Source organism: Amaranthus tricolor, chromosome 1, assembly GCF_026212465.1.
Source record: "Amaranthus tricolor cultivar Red isolate AtriRed21 chromosome 1, ASM2621246v1, whole genome shotgun sequence".
NCBI lineage: Eukaryota > Viridiplantae > Streptophyta > Magnoliopsida > Caryophyllales > Amaranthaceae > Amaranthus > Amaranthus tricolor.
In genome coordinates, this window is record NC_080047.1 from 3,771,938 (window position 1) to 3,793,223 (window position 21,286).

Below are 21,286 nucleotides of genomic sequence, written 5' to 3' on the forward strand. Positions count from 1 at the left end.
AATCATTACAAGAGACAATTGAAATATGCATAGAAGACTTCCTTGTTTTATTGCTTGTTCAAATTCCTAATATATGAATTGTTTATTCTTGGAAGATAAATACAGAAATCCTCAATTATCAACTATCTACTATTTACTTTGCTTTCAGTGATTCTCCAACTGAAAGCTCTACTCTAATCTTTAACCTAATGAGAAGAAGGTGAAAGGTTAAATGAACTACCAAAAACGTTCTGCAATTAGCCATTAACTGGAATGCCAAACCTTAAAACATTTGTGTTTACAAGACTCATTTAGACACTCATTAATCAGACATATAATCTTCCCCACCACTGTAAAGTCCCATCTGATCGTCCCCAACATCTTCAGGATCCACAGGTTATTGCTCCTCCTCTTCGAAACCATATCCTAGTCTCGATCTTGTTGGACTTGATCCAAAGTAGGAATCATTCTGAAAATATCACATCCAAGATCAATCTGTTATTATGTTCCCTCGATATATCAGTACATCAGATGTTTGTTTTAATCAAGAACATACCATTGATTCTTTCCTTTCAATGACTGTGGTAGTATCTCTTCGCCTGACGGTGAGTTTGCCTGGATGTACAAATTGCTCTCCGTCTTCTTGAGTCCTTCCCTCCTTTGCCCTCCTTTTTCTTAGTGCAAGTTTTGTTGGAAGAGGCTGCAATGACAGTGGGAATTTGAAACTCTGTAATAACATGAGCACATAGTTCACACTGTTGGAAGAAGTTGTAATACCAAGTAGCGAGCAGCATCTTCATCAAATGACACTACATATGTTGAGAGTTCCTCGGGGTCTTCTCCTTTGACCTATCATGACAAAAGAACAAAATGAGAATATTCAGCATGTGGTTAGAAAAATAAACAGAAATAAGAAAATAAAATGAACATGTAAATCAAATCAAGTTACATACATCCCAATTGTATTCTCGGACCCAGGAAAAAGAGACATCCTCGTCTTCATCAAATATGTCCTTCGATAACTGTTGATATCAAGCAGACTTGTTAGCTAAGTAAGGTTATGTATAGCCAAGTGCAAGTGTAACTAAATAGTACATTAGTACTGTCACATTAGCGTTTTGGCTAATTTAGTAATCCTACCTCATCCGTTGATGGGACCATGTAACCCAAAAATCTTTCAGGTTTATCAGGATCTGAACCTGCTGCTGTAAAACTTTTCATTACAGCCTGCATCAAAACGTGAAGCAGATCAGTTTAGACATAGGCCCTAAGGGTAAATATTACAGGATCAGAACTACAAGAGTACAGTTGATATCTCCACAGCAATTCAAGAAGTTCAGAGTTCACTCAGCTGAGAAATCGTGAAAGTGATTGTATTCAATATGAGCAACATCATCAATTTCAGCTGCTGAATAAAGTAAAGTAGTCTACAGGTCTTACCTTTGATTCAAGATCTTCGCGAACAGAATTGGGCATTTTGCTGAACATCTCTGCATCAGCTGTCGGTTCCCCATCGAAGTTGGCCACAACAAATTGATCATCATAACTGTAGCATCATATCATAAATAGGCAAGATACATCAAATTTGTAAGGAAGGTAAACCATAACCCATTGGCCAATCACAAGGGCACACTTGAAGTATATGTTAGTAAAGATTTAAGATACCATACCGGTCAAAGTAAGGAAGCAGTGGTAGAACCTCCACAGGCTTCAAATGTTTATTGGTTGTATGTACAGGCCGTGATTTGCAAGCCTCAAATGATGCTTGGATTTCCTTAATTTGTCTTTCCCTGAAAATATATGGTTGAGCAAAAAGTCACTGGTTGATCATGATAATTGTCCCACAAATACTCTAGAGTAATATAATGATCCAAACCTATTGTTAATATTCTGCAGAACATTGCGACCTTCCTTCATTTCACGCAATTCTTTTGCTTGTTTTTCAGTCAAAGACTGCAAAACCATGTAATTTTCAGTCAATAACTGGAGTCTCGCAGGAGCATGGAAAAACAGGCAAGTAAATCACAATAAAAACCTGTCTGGTCCCGTCATTGCTGAGAGGAGAAATATATTGCGTCTTAACAAGCCAAGAGACACCTTGATCGCTAGGGCGATCTTTCCTCTTTACTCCATCCCTCTTCAATGGGGTTACTACCTCATCATCACGTAGCAACTCTTCATCTTCTGGGGCAAGAGGAAACCTCTCTCTGGGAGGGCTGGAGATTAACAGAAGAGCACAAATTATGATTTCAGTTGATGGCTACTAGAGAAGCATAAATAAGAGAATACTTCAAACGGCAGCTGGATGAATTATATACTTGTAAACACTGAGATCAAGGAGGTCAAGTGGAATGCCAAGATCAGGTTCAACGTATAACTTTGGCTTATGCATTTTCTCCAATGACGTGATAGTATATCGGGTAAATCTGCAAACAAAAACAAACACGTTACAACACGTCAAAATGACAAGTGCAGTAAATTCTCAAATCTCACAAAAGAAATTTCCGTGGGTTGTTCTGTTCTTTGCATCTGGTAGTTCAGTTACCAAATAATGTATTTGGCTTCTGCCTTCTTGATTGTTTATGGATTTATAATTGTCAAAAAAAGACTGAATACATCTAGAGATGTCTGCATAGAGACAATAGAGAATGAAATTTCAAGCTGAAGTTAATTACCAAAGTAATACTAAACAGATGCAAACATGCAGATTTAGTCAATATCAGGCATAAATCATACCTCTCTTTGTCTCTTTTTAAATTCATAAGCTTAGGCTGTGCAGATGGATCAGGAAGTTCATTCCGGAACCTAAAACAAATTATAGAGTATGAGTGTTGCAGAACGCATGTCCAAGACGATTTCTAGGGCAGAGCTTGGGCAGAGAAACATAAAAGCAGAATTACAAACTCATTTTATAAGGCAAGATTATACACAAGCACCTCACATCGTGAACATACATCCATTAAATAACTGATATTCTTGTACTTGTCCATCAAATGTGAAATGTCTGAATTTAATTAACTAATGTCAAAAAACATGATGCGATGCTTACTTCATCCTGCACATAAATGCTGTTTGTCTCTTCATTGGATTTTCATCCTTTTCACCGATTAACACTGGAGTAGTCCGTCTCTCACCTATCCTAGACCCTGAAATCGACAAATGACCTTTAGCTCCAGAAGGTTGAACCTGGGGTTGTTTCGGCTGATTCTGTGTCACTTTCATGTGCTGTTTATGCCTCTCTTCTTGCTTTTGCTTCTCCATTTCCCTTTTCTTCCTCAACCTCCTTTCCTCTTCAGTTTCAACCCTCCCGGGAGCCCCATTAGCTTTTTTAACAAGACCCGGAGGTACCGGAGGCTTTGTCTGCTTAGAAGAAAAGTGGTGATTCTCCTCTTTCGGTGCCCTTCTATCTCTTTCATGCCTGCTTCTTTCTCTCCCACTCTCCTTAATCTGCGAAGGTTGAGGAGGGGGAGATGATGGTGGTGGTGGTGGGGGAGGAGCTGATGAATTTGGAGGCGGAGAAGAGGGTGGGGGTGGCGGTGGTGGTGGTTGTAGTGGAGGTTGTTGGCTGAATTGAGAGTATTGTGAAGTAGGATAATACTGTTGGTGGGCGTTAACTGAGTTTTGGCCGCTAGAAGAAGGTGGAGGTGGGGGAGGAGGATACGATGAATCGGGTGGCGGTGGTGGTGGCTGGAATGGGTATTGTTGCTGTTGTGGTGGTGGTGGTGGTTGATATTGATGGCTTGTCGAATTATAGCCGGAATGTGGGAAATTTGGGTTAGGGGGTGCTTGTGCATAGTTTTGCGGGTATGGAGGAGGGGCAGAACCCCAATTCTGAGGATACTGATTCCCACGAGATTGGGGTCGAAGTATTGGTGGCGGAAGGGGATTCTGAGTTGGGGGAGGAGGTACAAATGATGGCTGCTGTGGTGCAGGAGGGTATGGCCGGTAAGAAGCCATATCCCAATTTAAAATTTTTCTTCACAATTGCTCCAAAGCAATCCAAACCTAACGATCAAATCACACGACAATACTTGAACCTGCAGAAATTTAAAATTTTGGAACATATTAAAACTACGAGAACTCCCAAAATCTATAGAACTCCAAAATTTAATACCATTCTTTATCGGATGACTATAATCATTGACACAAGAACCCTAATTTCCTAACTTTAATCTCAAGCCTGAAAATTAAACAACAAACACCGAATCATTCTAATACAAAAATCACGAAAATCTTCCACAAAAAAAAAAAACTTACTATAGTGAACGAAAACCTAAGCACACAATATTAAAAAACGTTATCCAATACAAAATAGAATCAAAAGAGCTGAAACAAACCCTAATTCCAAACAATAAATGAAACAAGCTTCTTTTATTAGACAAAAAATCGAGTGTTATTTTTACTTATCTGAAATTTTTTTACTTATAATCGCTACGAATAAAAGAACAAACATAATTGTATACAAAAAAAAAAAAGACATACCCAGAAACTTCACTGAGATTCGGAAGGCCATTGAATGAATCCTTCAAATTCTTTATTAAAATTTTGTTTTCTTCTAAAAAAGGTTTGAGTCAGCAGTGTATCACTAGTGATTCTCTACTAATTTATGCCGCTGATTACAAAAAGAAAGAATGGATGAACAGCTGAACCTGGATCGGCGATTTTTCTGTTGAGTGAGGTGCTATCTTCTACCCAGAAACAAAGAAATACAAATACTCCACTGCTTCTATTCTACTAATTTCAATATTCAACTCCCTCCGTTCACGTGAATTTGCACATTTTCCATTTTTAATCGTCTTATTTTATTTGTATTATTTATAATTTTAGACAATAACCTATTACTTTCTTTTAATCTCATACATATATTTTAATTTCATTCACACGATTTATTTTTTCTCTTCATTTATTATCATTCTCTTAAAAATTATATGTTTCTCTCATATATATATATATATATATTGATGTAATGCGTCTCTCAATTATATCAATCATAATATAATCACTTCTAAATTGTATGAATTACTAATATATCGTAGAGGTACTGAGGTAGTATCTATGAACTATCTTAGTGTTAATTGCCTTGATTAGTTCAATCAACATTTAAACAAGGTTATGATGGTAATGGATTGAGTCTGACAAGATCTAGTTCCAGACTCATTGATTTTATGCGGATTTATATTCGAATTTAGATTTTTAAATTATTAAAATTTAATTATGCATATAACTTTTTTGCGTTTGTAAGGTTTTATTAGCATTAAAATAAATTTATTGGTTATATATAAGTTTAAATTAAGTCATAGTAATTATAGAAATAGGTTTATTATGAATTTAAAATTAATGTTTGGTGGTGTAATGTGCTAGATCTAGACGGATATAAAACTATCTAGTATAGCGGGGTCTTGAATGGATCTAAAGAAAGTTTGGGTCTTAAATGGGTTTGGGTCGAAAAGTTTGGTGGTGTAATAATAATAATAATAATAATAATAGCAATAATAATATAAATAAAATTAATAATAATTTAAAAAATAAAAATAAAAATTACCATTCGCACGAAAAGTGCGATTGATATTTTTTGTTTAATTAATTTAGTTTTTAAGTTATTGTTATTTAAATAAAATGTTGTAATAAATTATTTTATTTTAATATAATATTATATTATGATAAAGTTATTATAATAATTAGTTTTGAATTTAAATAATTTATTTGAATGTTTAATTATTTTTTAATATAATAATAATATATTAATTAAAATTTAGTTGTTAATTAATTTTTAATTTTTTATTGATAATTTTTTTATTAATTTAGTTGATAATAGTGTGATTAAGTTCAATGGCAAATTCGTAATGTTTTAAAGTCTAGGGGCAAATTCATAATTTAGTTAGCGGGTGGCGATAAAATGAAAAAGTGGCGAATTATAACAATAACCATAAATCAAAGTTTAAAATTTAAGTGATGGGTAATAAAGTGGGGAATGAAATGGAAAAGTCTAGGAGAGGGTGGGGAATAAGGTGATAATAATTTTGGGTAAATCCAAAACTAAAAAAGGAAAGGGAATGATAAAAAGTGACAAACAAACAACCTCAAAGGGAATTTGGTTTGTCCATTTTCTTTCCCTTTGATTATTACACCCAACCAAACGGCCCCATATGGTTTGTTAAGTGTTATTCAATGTTTTTCAATTAAAATACAATGAAATGACCTAGGAATTGAAATTATATAATGTGAGTTTTTATTGATTTCAAATTACTTGTAAGTTTTCCAATTGAGTAGGGATTTTGTGGATATGAGATTTTAATCTCTGGATGCAATTTGAATGTAAAAGGGAATGATTTATGTTTTAATTTGAAGCATTTTCTGTTGGTTAAGCAATGAGTGAGGGAAAAAAGTTTGTTTCTTGATTTGTTTCCGGTTGTATATTGTAGACAATAGATTTACAAGTCATGAGAAATCAGTAACTATTGTTTTATAATCCTGTCATTTAATCATGGTTCATTTAGTTATTGGTATCAGGGTGTTTTAGCAAATAGCCTATTAGCCAATTTTAGCTTATTTTAATATAAATATAGTCAAATCAATTGTTTGGTATATTAGCTAGTTGAAACAGAGCTGTTTTTGAACAAGCTATTCATAGCAGCGGGTTCAAAATCAACTGGTCAAATCAGTTAATAAAATTAGCCGAGCCACTATAATCAGCTCTTAGCCCCAGCTATCAGTCATTTGTCAAACACCCCACAATGAATTTCCCTAGGGTTTGTTATGTTACTTATTCCTATGGTAGTGTAACTCTTACCCTCAAACACGTATTTTTTCTTTTAAATTTTTTATTATCATATAATACCATCTTTTCAAGTGTGTAGTGGATGAGATTGAATTTTAAGAAGAAAAAATGGTTAGAGTAGGACAAGCTTGATCATAACCTTGCCAACTAGTTTTTCTAGTTACATTACATTAAATTTCCATTACCATTCCTACACACTCACATCAATAACCAAAAAGGTCGTTAGTGTTATAATTTATGCAATAAAATTAATGTTAAAAATGTATTTCGTTGTGAAAAATGGGGAAGAAAAATTCAACTCTGAGCAAATCTATCATTTCTTGTGAAAACGATCGCCTAATGCTTTGCGATGATAAGAACAAACAACAATGAACAAAATAAGATTGACAAAGTAACAAACAAGGACACAAAGATTTAAGGAGGTTCACCCAATGATGGCTACGTCCTCCGTGGTGTGTAGTTTATGTTTATATTATATCAAATGAATACAAACAACACTTCAAAATATGAAGAATTACAATTGGGAAAGAGATAACAACAATAGGCTATGTGTTTGGCTAAGGGGTTTGTGTTTGATGTGTTTTCATACTTGAAGTGTGGGTATGAGAGCCCTATTTATAGTACTAGGTACTTGAAGATGAATGGCTCACATAATTACATAGTTAATATTGAGTAATAAATACTAAGAATTAAGTCTAAGGAGTTGAAAGGTCGAAAACAAGCATCCTATGCACGTCAGAGACTTCGCTCGACCGGAACAGAGAGCTCGCTCGGGTCGAGCGGCTCGGTCGAGCGAGAAACATCAAAATCTGGAGCATTCTGTCTGACCGCTCGACCCACCAAATTGGCTCGCTCGGTCGAGCGAGTGGGTCGAGCGACCCTTCAGAACCTCTGTCAGCAACATTGTTCGAGCATCTCATAAATCAACCCTTACATATTCTTCATTACACCTCATTAACACCCATAATTCTTCATCAATACTCCACACATAATTGCACCCATTTAGTTACCAAATAACCAAGAGTCACACTCATGAATTCATCCCATTAAAGTGCACTCAAGTCACACATTAGTATACTCCATTCATGATCATTAGTATACTACCAATCATAACAATCTCCACCTTGACTTGAGTTCACCCAAGTCACAACAACAATTCACTTCATACTAGAAACATACACACCTCAAAAATGCCCAAGAGGGCATTACCTCAAGCAAGGAGCTAAACCTACCAAGTCAACACATAACTCAAACTTGGTAGTAGGTAATGACTTTGTCATCATGTCGGCCGGATTTTCCGTAGTGTCAATCTTCTTCAATAACACCCTTTTGTGCTCAACTTCATCCCGGATAAAGTTATACTTAATATCGATGTGCTTGGACCTTCTATGAAATGTATTTTGATTCCTAGCCAAATGAATTGCACTTTGACTATCACAATGTACACTTACCTCACACACCTTATTGCACATTTCACCAACAAGACCTTTAAGCCATTTTGCTTCTTTGAACGACTCGGCCACGGCTATGTACTCCGCTTCGGTTGTAGAAAGAGCAACCACATCTTGCAAAGATGATTGCCAACTAATCGCCGAACCACCCAAAGTAAACACGAACCCACTTGTGGACTTTCTATTATCTAGATCACCACCATAATCCGAGTCACAAAACCCGGTTAGCTCACTTGAATTTTTCCCATACATGAGACAAACATTTGAAGTATCTTTTAAATACCTCAAAAGCCATTTTAGTGCCTCCCAATGTCCCTTACCCGGATTAGACATATATCTACTCACCAAACTCACCGCATGAGCAATGTCGGGCCTAGAACACACCATAGCATACATAACGCTACCAACGGCACTAGTATATGGAATTCTTACCATTTGCTCTTCTTCCTCTTTAGTTTGTGGACACAAATTCTTGGACAATTTAAAATGAGAAGCAAGAGGAGTAGACACACCTTTAGCGTCATCCATGGAGAAACGTTGCACAACTTTCTCAATGTACTTCCTTTGACTAAGGTATAAGACACCTTTAGCCCGATCTCTCAAAATCTCCATCCCAAGAATCTTCTTGGCTTCACCAAGATCTTTCATATCAAACTCACTTGAAAGCAACTCTTTCAAGTTCTCCACCTTAAGCAAAGAGCTACATGCTACTAGCATATCATCAACATATAAGAGCAAATATAGTAAAGAACCATCTTCAAACTTCTTAAGATACACACAGCTATCATAAGAACTTCTAATAAAATCATGTGAAATCATAAAGGAATCAAACCTTTTGTACCATTGCCTTGGAGATTGCTTCAACCCATACAATGACCTCTTCAATCTACACACATGATTCTCCTTACCGGCTACCTCAAAACCTTCCGGTTGCTTCATGAAAATTTCTTCTTCAAGCTCACCGTGAAGAAAAGCCGTCTTTACATCCAATTGATGTAACTCCAAATCCTCCATCGCCACCAAAGCAAGCAATGCTCTAATAGAAGAGTGCTTCACGACCGGAGAGAAAACTTCGTGAAAATCAATACCCTCAATTTGAGAATATCCCTTAGCAACAACCCTTGCTTTGTAGATGGGAGGAATATCACTTGAAGGACCCTCCTTCCTCTTGAATATCCACTTGCACCCCACAATCTTCTTTTTCTTTGGTGCAACAACGATATCCCAAGTTCCATTCTTCGCAAGAGACTCCATCTCTTGTTTCATAGCAATCAACCATTTGCTTGAGTCATTTGAGGCCATAGCCTCCTTGTACGTACTTGGTTCATTTAACCCTTCGACTTCGCTAGCAATGTTGAGAGCATAAACCACATAATCACACTCTTCAATATACCTCCTTGGAGCCACGATCTTCCTTCTTTGCCTAGTTGTGGACAAAGGAGGAGATCTTTGTTGAACATCATTGTCTTTCTCATCATCAACATTGGAGGATTCATCCTCCACTTGTGCATTATTATCATTATTACAAGGTTTTTCAAAATTAGATACAAGCATGCTATCTTCATCAAAAACAACATCTCTAGAAACAATAATTTTCTTTGATTCATTACACCATACCCTATACCCCTTTACACCCACTCCATATCCCACAAAAATACCTTTTCTAGCTCTAGGTTCTAACTTACCATCATTCACATGAAAGTAAGCTGGACAACCAAAGACCCTAAGACTAGAATAATTTACCGGAGTGTTGTACCACACCTCTTGTGGCGACTTGAACTTCAAGGCGGTATTAGGAGAACGGTTGATCAAATAACATGCCGTAGCAACCGCTTCGGCCCAAAATTGCTTCCCCAAGTTTGCTTGATTAAGCATGCATCTTGCCCTTTCTAATAATGTTTTATTCATCCTCTCCGCAACACCATTTTGTTGAGGACGACCTGCACAAGTTCTATGTCTAACGATACCCTCATTAGCACAATATTTGAGAAATTTACTATCAACAAATTCAAGACCATTGTCGGTTCTTAAGGTCTTGATGCTCCTACCGGTTTTTTTTTCAATCATCTTCTTCCATTCCAAGAAGACATCAAAAACTTCATATTTATGTTTAATAAAATAACACCAAACTTTTCTAGAGTAATCATCAATAAAGGTCAACATGTAGCTACAACCACTAAGGGAGGGCATTCGAGAAGGCCCCCACAAGTCGGAATGGACATAATCTAAAATTCCCTTAGTGTTGTGAATGGCGGGTTTAAAACTAACTCTCTTGTGTTTCCCATAAACACAATGTTCACAAAAACCAAGGTTCCCAAAATTCTTGCCATCAAATAAACCTTGTTTAGAGAGTTCAAACATACCTCTTTCGCCCATGTGACCAAGCCTCAAGTGCCAAAGTTTGGTGTCACGATCGGACATTGTGCTTGTGGATACATTCGCCGAGCCAAGTATAGTTGAACCTTGAAGAGCATATAAACTCCCATTCAACTTCCCCTTCATCACCACTAGTGAACCCTTGGCTACCTTCATAACTCCACCTTCACAAGTGATTCTACACCCGATCTTATCAAGAGTACCCAAAGATAAAAGATTCTTTTTCAAACCCGGGACATACCTTACATCGGTTAAGGTCCTCACGATTCCATCGAACATCTTCACCCTAATGCTCCCAATTCCAACAACCTTACAAGTGGTGTTGTTCCCCATGGTAACATTCCCCCCATCAACACTTTCATAAGTATGGAAGAAAGTTTTGTTGGGAGTCATGTGAAATGTGCAACCCGAATCAAGAATCCAATCATCATTACCTTTGTACTCATGAGTGGCAACAAGCACATCGCCATCATCACTATCATTCACGTAACTAGCATTTGCATTGCTAGTTCCTTCCCTTGCCTCTTCATCAAGCTTCCTCTTAAGCTTCCAACAATCCTTCTTGATGTGGCCCTTAAGCTTGCAATAGTTGCAAGTCTTATTTTTGTTTGGCCTCACGGACTTTGACCTTCCTTTACCCTTATTTCCACTCCCACTAGTGGAACCTTTCTCTTGTGACCTTCCTCTTACAAACAAACCGTCACTAGCATTGCTTGGTGACTTTTGTGATAATTGAGTATCAATAAGATCCCTTTGAGTCAAGGCATTCTTCACATCATCACAACTCAAATTATCTCTACCATAAAGTAGAGTTTCTCTAAAGTTTTTATAAGAGGGGGTAAAGAACATAAAAGATAAATAGCCAAGTCTTCATCATCAAGCTTAACATCAATGTTTTGCAAATCCATGACAATGGAGCAAAACTCATCCAAATGAGGTTTTAAAGGTTTACCTTCCTCCAAGCGTAAGTCGTAGAGTCTACTCTTCAAAAGTAGCCTATTGGTAACACTCTTGGCCATGTAGAGTGATTCCAATTTCTCCCACATACTCTTGGTTGTAGTTTCTTTAACAACCTCTCTAAGAACTTCATTGGATAAGCATAATTGGATTGCGGATAACGCCTTTGTGTCTATCTCTTCCCATCTTGATGCGGACATTCCTTCCGGCATCATCTCAATACCACCAATTGCCTTGTGTACACCATTTTGAACCAAAATGGCTCTCATTTTGACTTGCCACAAGCCAAAGTTTACACTCCTGTCAAACTTCTCAATATCAAGCTTCATTGTAGTCATGATTTTCAAGCAATGGTTTCTTAAAACACCGCAAAAACACCTTGGCTCTGATACCAATTGAAAACGATCGCCTAATGCTTTGCGATGATAAGAACAAACAACAATGAACAAAATAAGATTGACAAAGTAACAAACAAGGACACAAAGATTTAAGGAGGTTCACCCAATGATGGCTACGTCCTCCGTGGTGTGTAGTTTATGTTTATATTATATCAAATGAATACAAACAACACTTCAAAATATGAAGAATTACAATTGGGAAAGAGATAACAACAATAGGCTATGTGTTTGGCTAAGGGGTTTGTGTTTGATGTGTTTTCATACTTGAAGTGTGGGTATGAGAGCCCTATTTATAGTACTAGGTACTTGAAGATGAATGGCTCACATAATTACATAGTTAATATTGAGTAATGAATACTAAGAATTAAGTCTAAGGAGTTGAAAGGTCGAAAACAAGCATCCTATGCACGTCAGAGACTTCGCTCGACCGGAACAGAGAGCTCGCTCGGGTCGAGCGGCTCGGTCGAGCGAGAAACATCAAAATCTGGAGCATTCTGTCTGACCGCTCGACCCACCAAATTGGCTCGCTCGGTCGAGCGAGTGGGTCGAGCGACCCTTCAGAACCTCTGTCAGCAACATTGTTCGAGCATCTCATAAATCAACCCTTACATATTCTTCATTACACCTCATTAACACCCATAATTCTTCATCAATACTCCACACATAATTGCACCCATTTAGTTACCAAATAACCAAGAGTCACACTCATGAATTCATCCCATTAAAGTGCACTCAAGTCACACATTAGTATACTCCATTCATGATCATTAGTATACTACCAATCATAACATCTTGAAATTTATTTCATCAACAATAATTATTAAAAGGGTCTCTATTTTTTATTTCTCTCCTAGGCCATCAAAATCTTACAAAATGGGCCTGTGGTTGAATAGACTTGTTTACAAATTTTTTTTCCTGATATTAACCAAAGGTAAAGTGCTGAGGGTTAACTTAGTGCAAGACTTGATTTATTGCTTTTAAATTATGGTTTTGAGGTAGTAGAGTAGTTTGCACTTGAATAATACGCATTGTTTAACTCTTTCCTTTTTTATGATGCTTAGGCTTGCCTTGCCTTTTGCTTCTGTTTTTGAAAGTGTTTCTAGCAGTCATTTTTGAAAGACTTAAGAGCTGACTGGAAAAAACATATAATCAATAAGAGGAGCTAACCAGTCATGTTGTATGCTTTGTATCTTCAGCTGCCAACAATGAATTTGAGAGATACCATACATAGTGCAAAATGTGGTAGGACACGGCGATGCGGTTACTGTGACAACATATATCGTTTAAAAGCACGAAAGGTCCCTCATAAGTTTTTACACCTTTACAACGTGAGAAATATAGCTTCTGTATTTTTGACATCTTTACAATGCGACTAATGCAATGTGATGCAACCTTTTTTGCACTATGTTTCATATCATTCTCTATATGGTCCCGACCGCTTCATACGGCTGTGAGATTGTGTAAGTGATGAAAAGACTAAAAGACATTTTGATATTAGTTGTCTGTAAACTGATTATCCACTTTGAAAAGATACTTGCAAAAACTCTTTGACAAACAAGAACTCCCTTATTATTACAAGCTCCATCCACATTTATGAAACCAAAGGAGTTCCTTGACCCATTATCCTTTTGAGTTTTCTACGACCTTTAGTTGCTATGGAGAAGAGAAGTACCTATAAGTCACTTGCATGTCTTGTTGAAAATCTTTCACCAAGTCTCAAGGTTCTCTCATACATCAGACTCCATAGAAACATTTACCGACCTTTAGAGAGACACTCATGCAATGAAATATAGGTTTTTGGTGGTGGAATGTCAAAATAATGTTTTTTTACTTGTGGGATAGAATGGGGGTTGATATGTTTGAACTAAAGTGAATTTGCAGTTCCAAATGCTTTATTAGATGAATTATATTTCTTTTTTCTTTCTTTTGAATGCCATTGTCATTAATTTTTGATCTATGCTTTTAATGTCCATCTTGCTTTTGCAGACTTCTATGGGGCTGCTTTGTTGTAGTAAAGTGAATTTGCATTCAAAATGATACATATAATTTTTTCTTTGTATAAATAAAAAAAATTTCCCTTACTTTTTTCTTGATTTCAACTAGCATTGTCGTAGCATTTAAAATGATCGATCTCTAGTTTTAACTTTTAATGTACAACATGCATTTTCAGATGTCAATGGGTGAGAGAGGAGATCTAGCAAAGGATTTGAAACTTCATTTGAAGCAACTTCGTCGTACATTGCGTTTCTTTGAGGAAGAAAAGCTGGTTGTGCGTGATCATAGAAAAGAGGTCTAATTTGCTTCTAGTTACGTACATTTATTGTCATATGAGACAAACCTGTCAGTCAAATTGATACTGATATACCCTTAATATTGATACTAACACACCTTCCATTAACAAAAGTTTTACTATAATTCTTGTCAAAACTCATAAAAAACGAATATGAAATAGATTACAATAATGTCAAAATTTTATTCCAAATTTCATGAGGATTGCTACACGAACCAAATTTCATTCATACATTTCGATCAATTGCTCTTGCAAATCCCTATTCTTATATCATTTTGCTTTCAAAATTTATAAGTTTTGCATACACTTAAAATTCAAACTATTAATGTGATATCTATAAACTCGCTACGTGCTATTGTTTTGATCAATAATCTTTTATTTTGGGCAAGTGTATTTAAAAATATGATCTCATTCAATCTTTTCCATGTTAAAGGGTGGTAGTAAGCTCTAGCTTTTCTACTTTGCAGACTTTTGTGTCATTTTAGTGATTTCTAGAAATTTTTGCATGCGTATTGTTGTGCATCTCTTATGTCTCTTTTTCTTTCTTTGCTTATTGCTTGTATTAGTGCACATGTTTTTTTGCTATGCCAACTCTTTCTCTTTATGCAGCCTCGTATCAGGGTCGGTTATTTAAGTGATTTTAATTTCAAAGATTTCTTAAGTCATTTGCGTACTCATTTGACATAACCTATGTAACCTGATTGTTTACCACTTTTGGAAATACGAACATAAACTGTCACAGTTGCTCCTCTTCTTTAAAACACTCGTTTATTGAGGCTTTCCTAGCTCACAATAACACTCCTGAAATCTTAATGTCAGGATTGTAAGTTTGAGTACTCGAGTCATCAACTGGGCTGTCTTCAAACTTTTAAAGGCCCCGAGTGAAAATTATATATGAGCTTTTTGAGTACAAACATGTATATCCATTTTTTAAGTGATAATAAAATAATAAACTATTATTTTATATTAATAAAGTAATGATTTATTCAATAAACTTAGTTGAAGAAGAAAATACAACAAAATAATAATTGCATAACTATTTTGATAGGAATAATAGCACTACTTAATTACCTAGATTGGATAAATATCAATGAAAAAAAATAAATCAAACAATATCTACTAGCCAGAAACCCAAAATTTAGTAATTATCAAACAAGTATTCATTATCAAGTTAATGAATCGTGAAAAAGTATTGACATAGATTATATGAAGATTGACATGTGCTGCTAGAAATATTATATGTTTAACTTTAATTCAAAAATTGGATTTATTAATTTTTTTAGGCCCTTAAAATAATAGGATCCTCAGCCGTCATTCATGCCGTTCATGCGATAGAGATGACTCTGGTCATGAGACTTTGATTGAGTGAATAATCCTCTACCCAAAACGTTGGTCAAGCATTCATTTATATTGGAAGTATAAGAATAAACTTTGCAAAGATAAACTAAAAAGATAAGAACCTAAAATAATATTTTAGCTAACAAAATAATAGATAAGAAACTACAATACTATCCTAAGTTCCTAACTAAACAATCCAAGGATGTGTACTATCTTGGATGTGCAGTGTATTGCTCAAAAAATATCCTTGGTCTTTGGCTTTCCTGTAGCTTCCTGCGAATGATTTCTTTTGTTTGACTTGTACTTGGACTCTAGCACACATGCACACAGTTTTGGTTGCCTTTGACTTCATCAAGTACACATTGATATTAGAACTCTTCAATTAGTAATGTACTATTAGGAATTTTAGGACTCTTCAAGAGGCGGACTCTCATCTTGCATGTGGCTTAGGCAAGTAGACCAATGGCTTTTCAACACCGTGCAATCCTCATGTGCGTTTGCTCTTGCATTTGACTTCTTAATTTCCACATATGTTTAACTAGGCTTCCTTTACTCTCGGACAACTATGCATTGTACATCCATACACTAGCAAGGACTACTATTGTGAGGCTTCCTACGCAATACTGCTACCATTACTAGATTTTAGACTTGCAAAATAGGACTACTAATGATAAAAACACTATTAACTACTACATACAAATGAATAATCTAACCAATACCGCATGGTCTTTGACTAAGATTATACCTTGGATGATTCCTGTATAGACACATCTTAGACCCCCTATATGTCTCTTGGACCAACCTTCACATTCTCATCACATATTTATTGTTGTCTTTCCCATACTTCTTTTTCTCTCTCCTTGTGAGTACATGTGCTTTCTTGCTATGCTACCTCTTCCATCTTTATGCACCAACTCCTATCTAGGTTGAGTAATTAAGAAATTAATTTATATTTTCTCATTTTGCTTTGAGTTCATTGTTCAGTAAACCTGTTTGCTGTTCTTCATGCTGATTTTGAATTAAATTGAAGCATCAATAATGTTGAGAACACTTGGAAAGCCATCCCTCTCTTTCCTCAAACTGTCTCTAAAGAATTTCTACTGGATTAACCGGCTATTTCTAGCCTTCATCTCATTCTTTTTAGGGTTCTTGTGAATGAACATACTGATTTTTTTAGTAATATCTCGGCTGTCTGTCTGTTAGTCCTATTGAGAAATAGAACGAAATGCAGCCTCACACACGACAGTTGTTTTTTGTGAATTAAAAAGTTCTTTTCTCCTAGTGGAGAGGTTGCGAGATAGGTTTTGACTGTTCTCATTTTCCTGTATCCAATCAATTTAGTTCGCATTTACGAAGTTTTATCTCTTTGAAATATCGTGCTTTTAATTTTATCTGTCTTATATGCACTATTTCTGCAGACAGCAAAAGGTGTAAGAATACAAGCAGCAGCAGTCTCAGCCACTACAGATGGTCAGCATCATGGAAGAGAGGGGGAAGAAAAGATCAAGTTGCACACTCACTCATACTGCTGTTTAGATTATGCGCAGGTTGCTTATTCTCGACGATTCTAGTTCTTTTATTATGTTTCTATATGCAGTGGATTTTTTTTGTCTTTCCTTATTTAATGAAGTTAATACCTGGTGTTATTTTCTGCCTCATATTTGTCACGGCTTGTATGTTTTGCAAAACTCTCCTACTTTTCCCCTATGATTAGTAGTGAACATAATTTTTCATTTTCTAACTGATTTATCATCAATCACCTTTTTGAAGTTTTTGATAAAAACAAGCTTTTGCTTACTACTAGTTCAATAGTAGTCAAGTTAATGGATGACATATACATAAATAGTTTATAGGAGTTTTTCAGAGGTTCTAAAATTGTAACTTCTTGCAGATTTATGATGTTGTGAGGTATAGAATGCATTGTATGAAGAAAAAATTGAAGGACGAGTTGGACAGCAAGAACACAATCCAGGAATATATATGCCCTGACTGTGGCCAAAGGTTGTCACCCTGTTTCCTCTAGCTCAAAAGCTTTTTTAAAATGTAAAAATCGGAGGAAAAGGATGGGAAGGGAAAAGGACGGATGGGTTCTCTTTCATTTTGGTAACAAATGAGGGAAGAGAAATGAAGGGATGAATAACGTTTTATATTTTATGAAACGGTTTTCTCCCACAAAAGACAGATATGGAATGTAAACTCTTCACTCTGCAGCTCTGCTTTTCTTCCTTTCTTTATCGAAACACATTTTTAAGAGTTTTATGTATTTTTGCATTCCCATAAACATTCCTAATGATATATACCCAGATATACTGCTCTGGATGCAGCAAGGCTTATTTCCAACGACGGTGAAAATTTTCTTTGTGAAAAATGTCAAGGTGAACTTGTGGCAGAAAGTGACAAATTTGCTGCTCAAGAAGTAGGAGAAGCAGATGATAATTTAAGGAGGCGTCGCCATGAAAAGCTAAAAGAAATGCTTCAGAAATTGGAGGTTTGTGAGTTTGTTGACTACACTTACGCTGTTACATTCTTTCTAATGCCATGTAGTAAACTAGCAATGTTTTTTGAATTTGTAGGTGCATATGGGAGTATTTTGAAGCCTTTCTTTGATTTACCTTGTTTTCCGCTCATCATTAAATGCGATACTTGAAGTGTTTTGGTGGGTGAACATGTCAAAATATTTTAGCTTAAAGTAGGTGTGAATGGGGTATAATTTTTATTTCATGAAAAGAGGTTGAGAGAGATATGTTGGATCCGAAAGGGGAGAGGATGTTTGATAAATTGTGGTTCCTTGCCATAAAGGAAATATATAAAACTAAATTGAGACGAATGAAAAGTAACACAGGTAAACTATTAGGGATGAAAGTAGTTATAGAACAATTAATTCTATGTTTTCAGGTGTAGCCTTGACTGCCTCTGGCTCTATAAGTGTCTTTCTGATAACTCTTGTCTTGTCTTGCTCTGAACAGTGTTACTGCTGGATTGAATTTCAAGAATACATGTACCTTTTTCAAGATGAAAATCTGATTTATTATAATCTGTTTTAATTCTGTCCGCAGTTGCACTGACGATTAGTTTTTTGTATTTTCCCCGAATTTTCACCTTGTTATACATTATGCACTGAAGTTCAGTCTGGAAAGACGAGCTATGCAATGTTTTTGGCTTCATCTAAAATATTCTGTGCTTTCGATATCTATAAGTTTTCTTGGGATCTTGAATGTAATAAATTACAGGAGCAGCTCTAGCCTTTAGTTGAACAACTCAATAGAGTTAAAGATTTGGCAGTTCCTGAGTTTGGAACTCTGCAAGCTTGGGAAGTTAGAGCTAGTGCTGCTGCACGTGCTGCAGCTGGAGAAAATCCCAATGATCCCTCTAGATCACTTCAAAGTGGCACACCAATGCCTTTTCTTGGTGATCCAAAGGTTAGGTTGTGTTTATTAAACCAGCGTTATTGTATGTTTGTACTTCTGTGTAATTTTTGGTATCGCTGCACTGGTACCGGTTTATTAGTTTGTGCTAGACATCTTGAATATTTTAGTAGAATTAAAATGGTAAGAGTTGAGTATTAAAATATCCCATATGCTAAAAAGTGAATATTAGTTTTCTAATCAGTAGCGTCTAGTATATTAGTATTGTTATGTAAAGGGAGACTATTTGGATTTGTTCTTCAATAAATTTCGCGAATCAATATCCAAATCTAACTTCTAAAAAAGCAATAAAAACCATTTGTAGCTGGGTTTATGTTTGGAAGGAAGAGGGGTGATAAGATGCCATATAGGCATTTACATCTCAATTTTGAAGATTTCCCTATGTCAGCTATTTTGATAGTACATTTAAAAGCTAGTTATGTGCTGTCAGATTGATGTTGCAATTAACGGCGTGGAAGATAAGGAAGACTCTAATGCTGGAAGTGGAAGTACACCCATGAAAGTTCTACCTCCTTGGATGATCAAACAAGGTATGAAACTAATGAAGGAGCAGCGTGGTGAGGTGAAAGAGGAAACTAAGGCAGACATCACTTCAGACCCGTCTGCATTATCAGATGACAAGAAGTGAACTGTTGTGAAGGATGAAAAGAGCCTTCAGGTTTGTCTCATTAGGGTTCAATGTTTTCAGAAAGCGTAATCAGAGATTATGGACAATCTTTTAATATTTTTGGATATTCATGTAGGGTGAGTACTTCAAAGCTTATTATGCTGCTTTGTTGGAACGACAACGGGAACAAGACCAAGACGTCAAGAGACAGCAGGATCTGTCTAATACAGATATTTCTGATCATCACACATCTTCAGATCGCCAAGTTGGGATGAAATCAAAACGTCAGGATGAAATTGAAGATGATGATGTATGGGAAGAAGCTACTTCTTCAGGTAGATGCTCTTTTAGATTATTTGCTTCGGTAAATGTAAGTATGAAATGCATTGTATTTATTTCTTTGTGAGCCATCCACTACTCGATTATAGAACCGGGCTCTGTTTGTAGTTTCTGCTGCAAGTATTCTGGATTACATAATACATATACAAAATTGTGTTAGGGTCCTATTGTGAGATCACAAGATTCAGTCCATTCCTGTTATCTGGGCTGTAATGATACGTGAGGTGTTTGTTCCAGTGGGGTTCTATTGCACATTCCCATAAAAAAGGAAAACCAAAGAAAAAAGTTTCGTTTGCTATTTGATTTTGCTACGGGTATCACTTTTGCATAGTCTGACTAGTGTCATTTGATTAACAGGGAATGCGGGAGAGGGTTGTAAGGTGACTGATTTGAACATTCAAGCTGAGATTCTGGAAGAGGAGGATAATGATGATGATGATGATCATGTTGAATGGGAAGATGGTTGATTCTGGCATTCGTTGGTTCTTGTAACCGCCTCGAATTATGAAGGCAAATACTAACTGGAATTTAGTATTAATCAAGCGGAAGCTTATTTTTGCCAACACAATTAAGGGGTTACTTAAAGGTCAAACCAATATCTAAGTATAATAGTAACAGAAGTCTTTACTGTTCAAAATATAGGAAAATTACAACCAAATCGAAATAAGTCTAAAGTTCAAATTACATCCTTAAAATAGTCCAAATCTAAACTAATAGTCTCTCAAATACAATAAAGAGATCTAAACAAAAGGGGAGTCATACTCCAATTCGGGTTCATCTTCCGCTCGCATATCCATTCTCCGTCGACGTGTCTTAGGGGTTTACTCTAAAAACAAAACCATTGGAAAAACATACAAAGCAGAGTATCAGCAAAAGGCTGAGTATAAACACACTGGTATCCGTCAAACAAGTTATTAAAACCTTTTTTTATTTGAGTAAATTCATTTTGAAATATGCTTTTTCATTTGATAAATCATATTATCATTCAAACCAGTTCAATGGCTTTATAGTCATTTCAAATTCTCATTTTTCATCATAAATCATAAGATCTCAATGGATCCAAATCAATTTCAAATTCATATCATAAGTTTACTTGGGTACTCTGTGAGTCATCCTGTAACTCGTTTGTTAGTCGGTCTACCGTCCGCGACATGTCCGGCAAGTGTAACACAGTGCTATTGTGAACAATACGCGCTCAGCATTGGTGAGCCGTTTAATCATGCACACAACATTTGTTGTGGCATATGTACCCGCCATTTAGGCTAAAACATTTTTGGTATATAATATATATCTTGTAATTTTAATAGCATTTGAAAGTCAAAAATATTAACTTTTTCAATATGATAAA

At 35.9% G+C, this 21,286-nt stretch overlaps 2 protein-coding genes across 4 annotated transcripts; one reads left to right on the plus strand and one right to left on the minus strand.

Moving 5' to 3' along the window:
• Nucleotides 1–31: 31 nt before the first annotated feature.
• On the minus strand, nt 32–4,746 carry LOC130799589 (protein PAF1 homolog). 2 transcript variants are annotated; one of them, XM_057662733.1, is made up of 13 exons: nt 4,462–4,746; nt 3,029–4,016; nt 2,716–2,784; nt 2,298–2,405; nt 2,015–2,195; nt 1,856–1,932; nt 1,650–1,769; nt 1,420–1,525; nt 1,120–1,206; nt 933–1,001; nt 757–828; nt 536–679; nt 32–448 (listed from the first exon to the last, which is right to left on the minus strand). In XM_057662733.1, exons 2-13 carry the CDS (start codon nt 3,934–3,936, stop codon nt 377–379), a joined length of 2,013 nt encoding a protein of 670 aa, XP_057518716.1. In that variant the 5' UTR covers nt 3,937–4,016; nt 4,462–4,746; the 3' UTR covers nt 32–376. The 2 variants fall into 2 exon arrangements, with proteins under 2 accessions (XP_057518716.1, XP_057518724.1); XM_057662741.1 differs by lacking the exon at nt 4,462–4,746 and adding an exon at nt 4,094–4,332.
• A 9,212-nt stretch (nt 4,747–13,958) lies between these two features.
• Nucleotides 13,959–21,187, plus strand: LOC130799604 (uncharacterized). Of its 2 annotated transcripts, XM_057662761.1 has the most exons (9): nt 13,959–14,229; nt 16,986–17,114; nt 17,459–17,568; nt 17,872–18,055; nt 18,141–18,223; nt 18,798–18,986; nt 19,423–19,650; nt 19,736–19,934; nt 20,296–21,187. In XM_057662761.1, exons 1-5 carry the CDS (start codon nt 14,089–14,091, stop codon nt 18,159–18,161), a joined length of 585 nt encoding a protein of 194 aa, XP_057518744.1. In that variant the 5' UTR covers nt 13,959–14,088; the 3' UTR covers nt 18,162–18,223; nt 18,798–18,986; nt 19,423–19,650; nt 19,736–19,934; nt 20,296–21,187. The 2 variants fall into 2 exon arrangements, with proteins under 2 accessions (XP_057518744.1, XP_057518734.1); XM_057662751.1 differs by having other exon boundaries at nt 13,960–14,229; nt 18,141–18,986.
• The last annotated feature ends 99 nt before the right edge of the window (nt 21,188–21,286 follow it).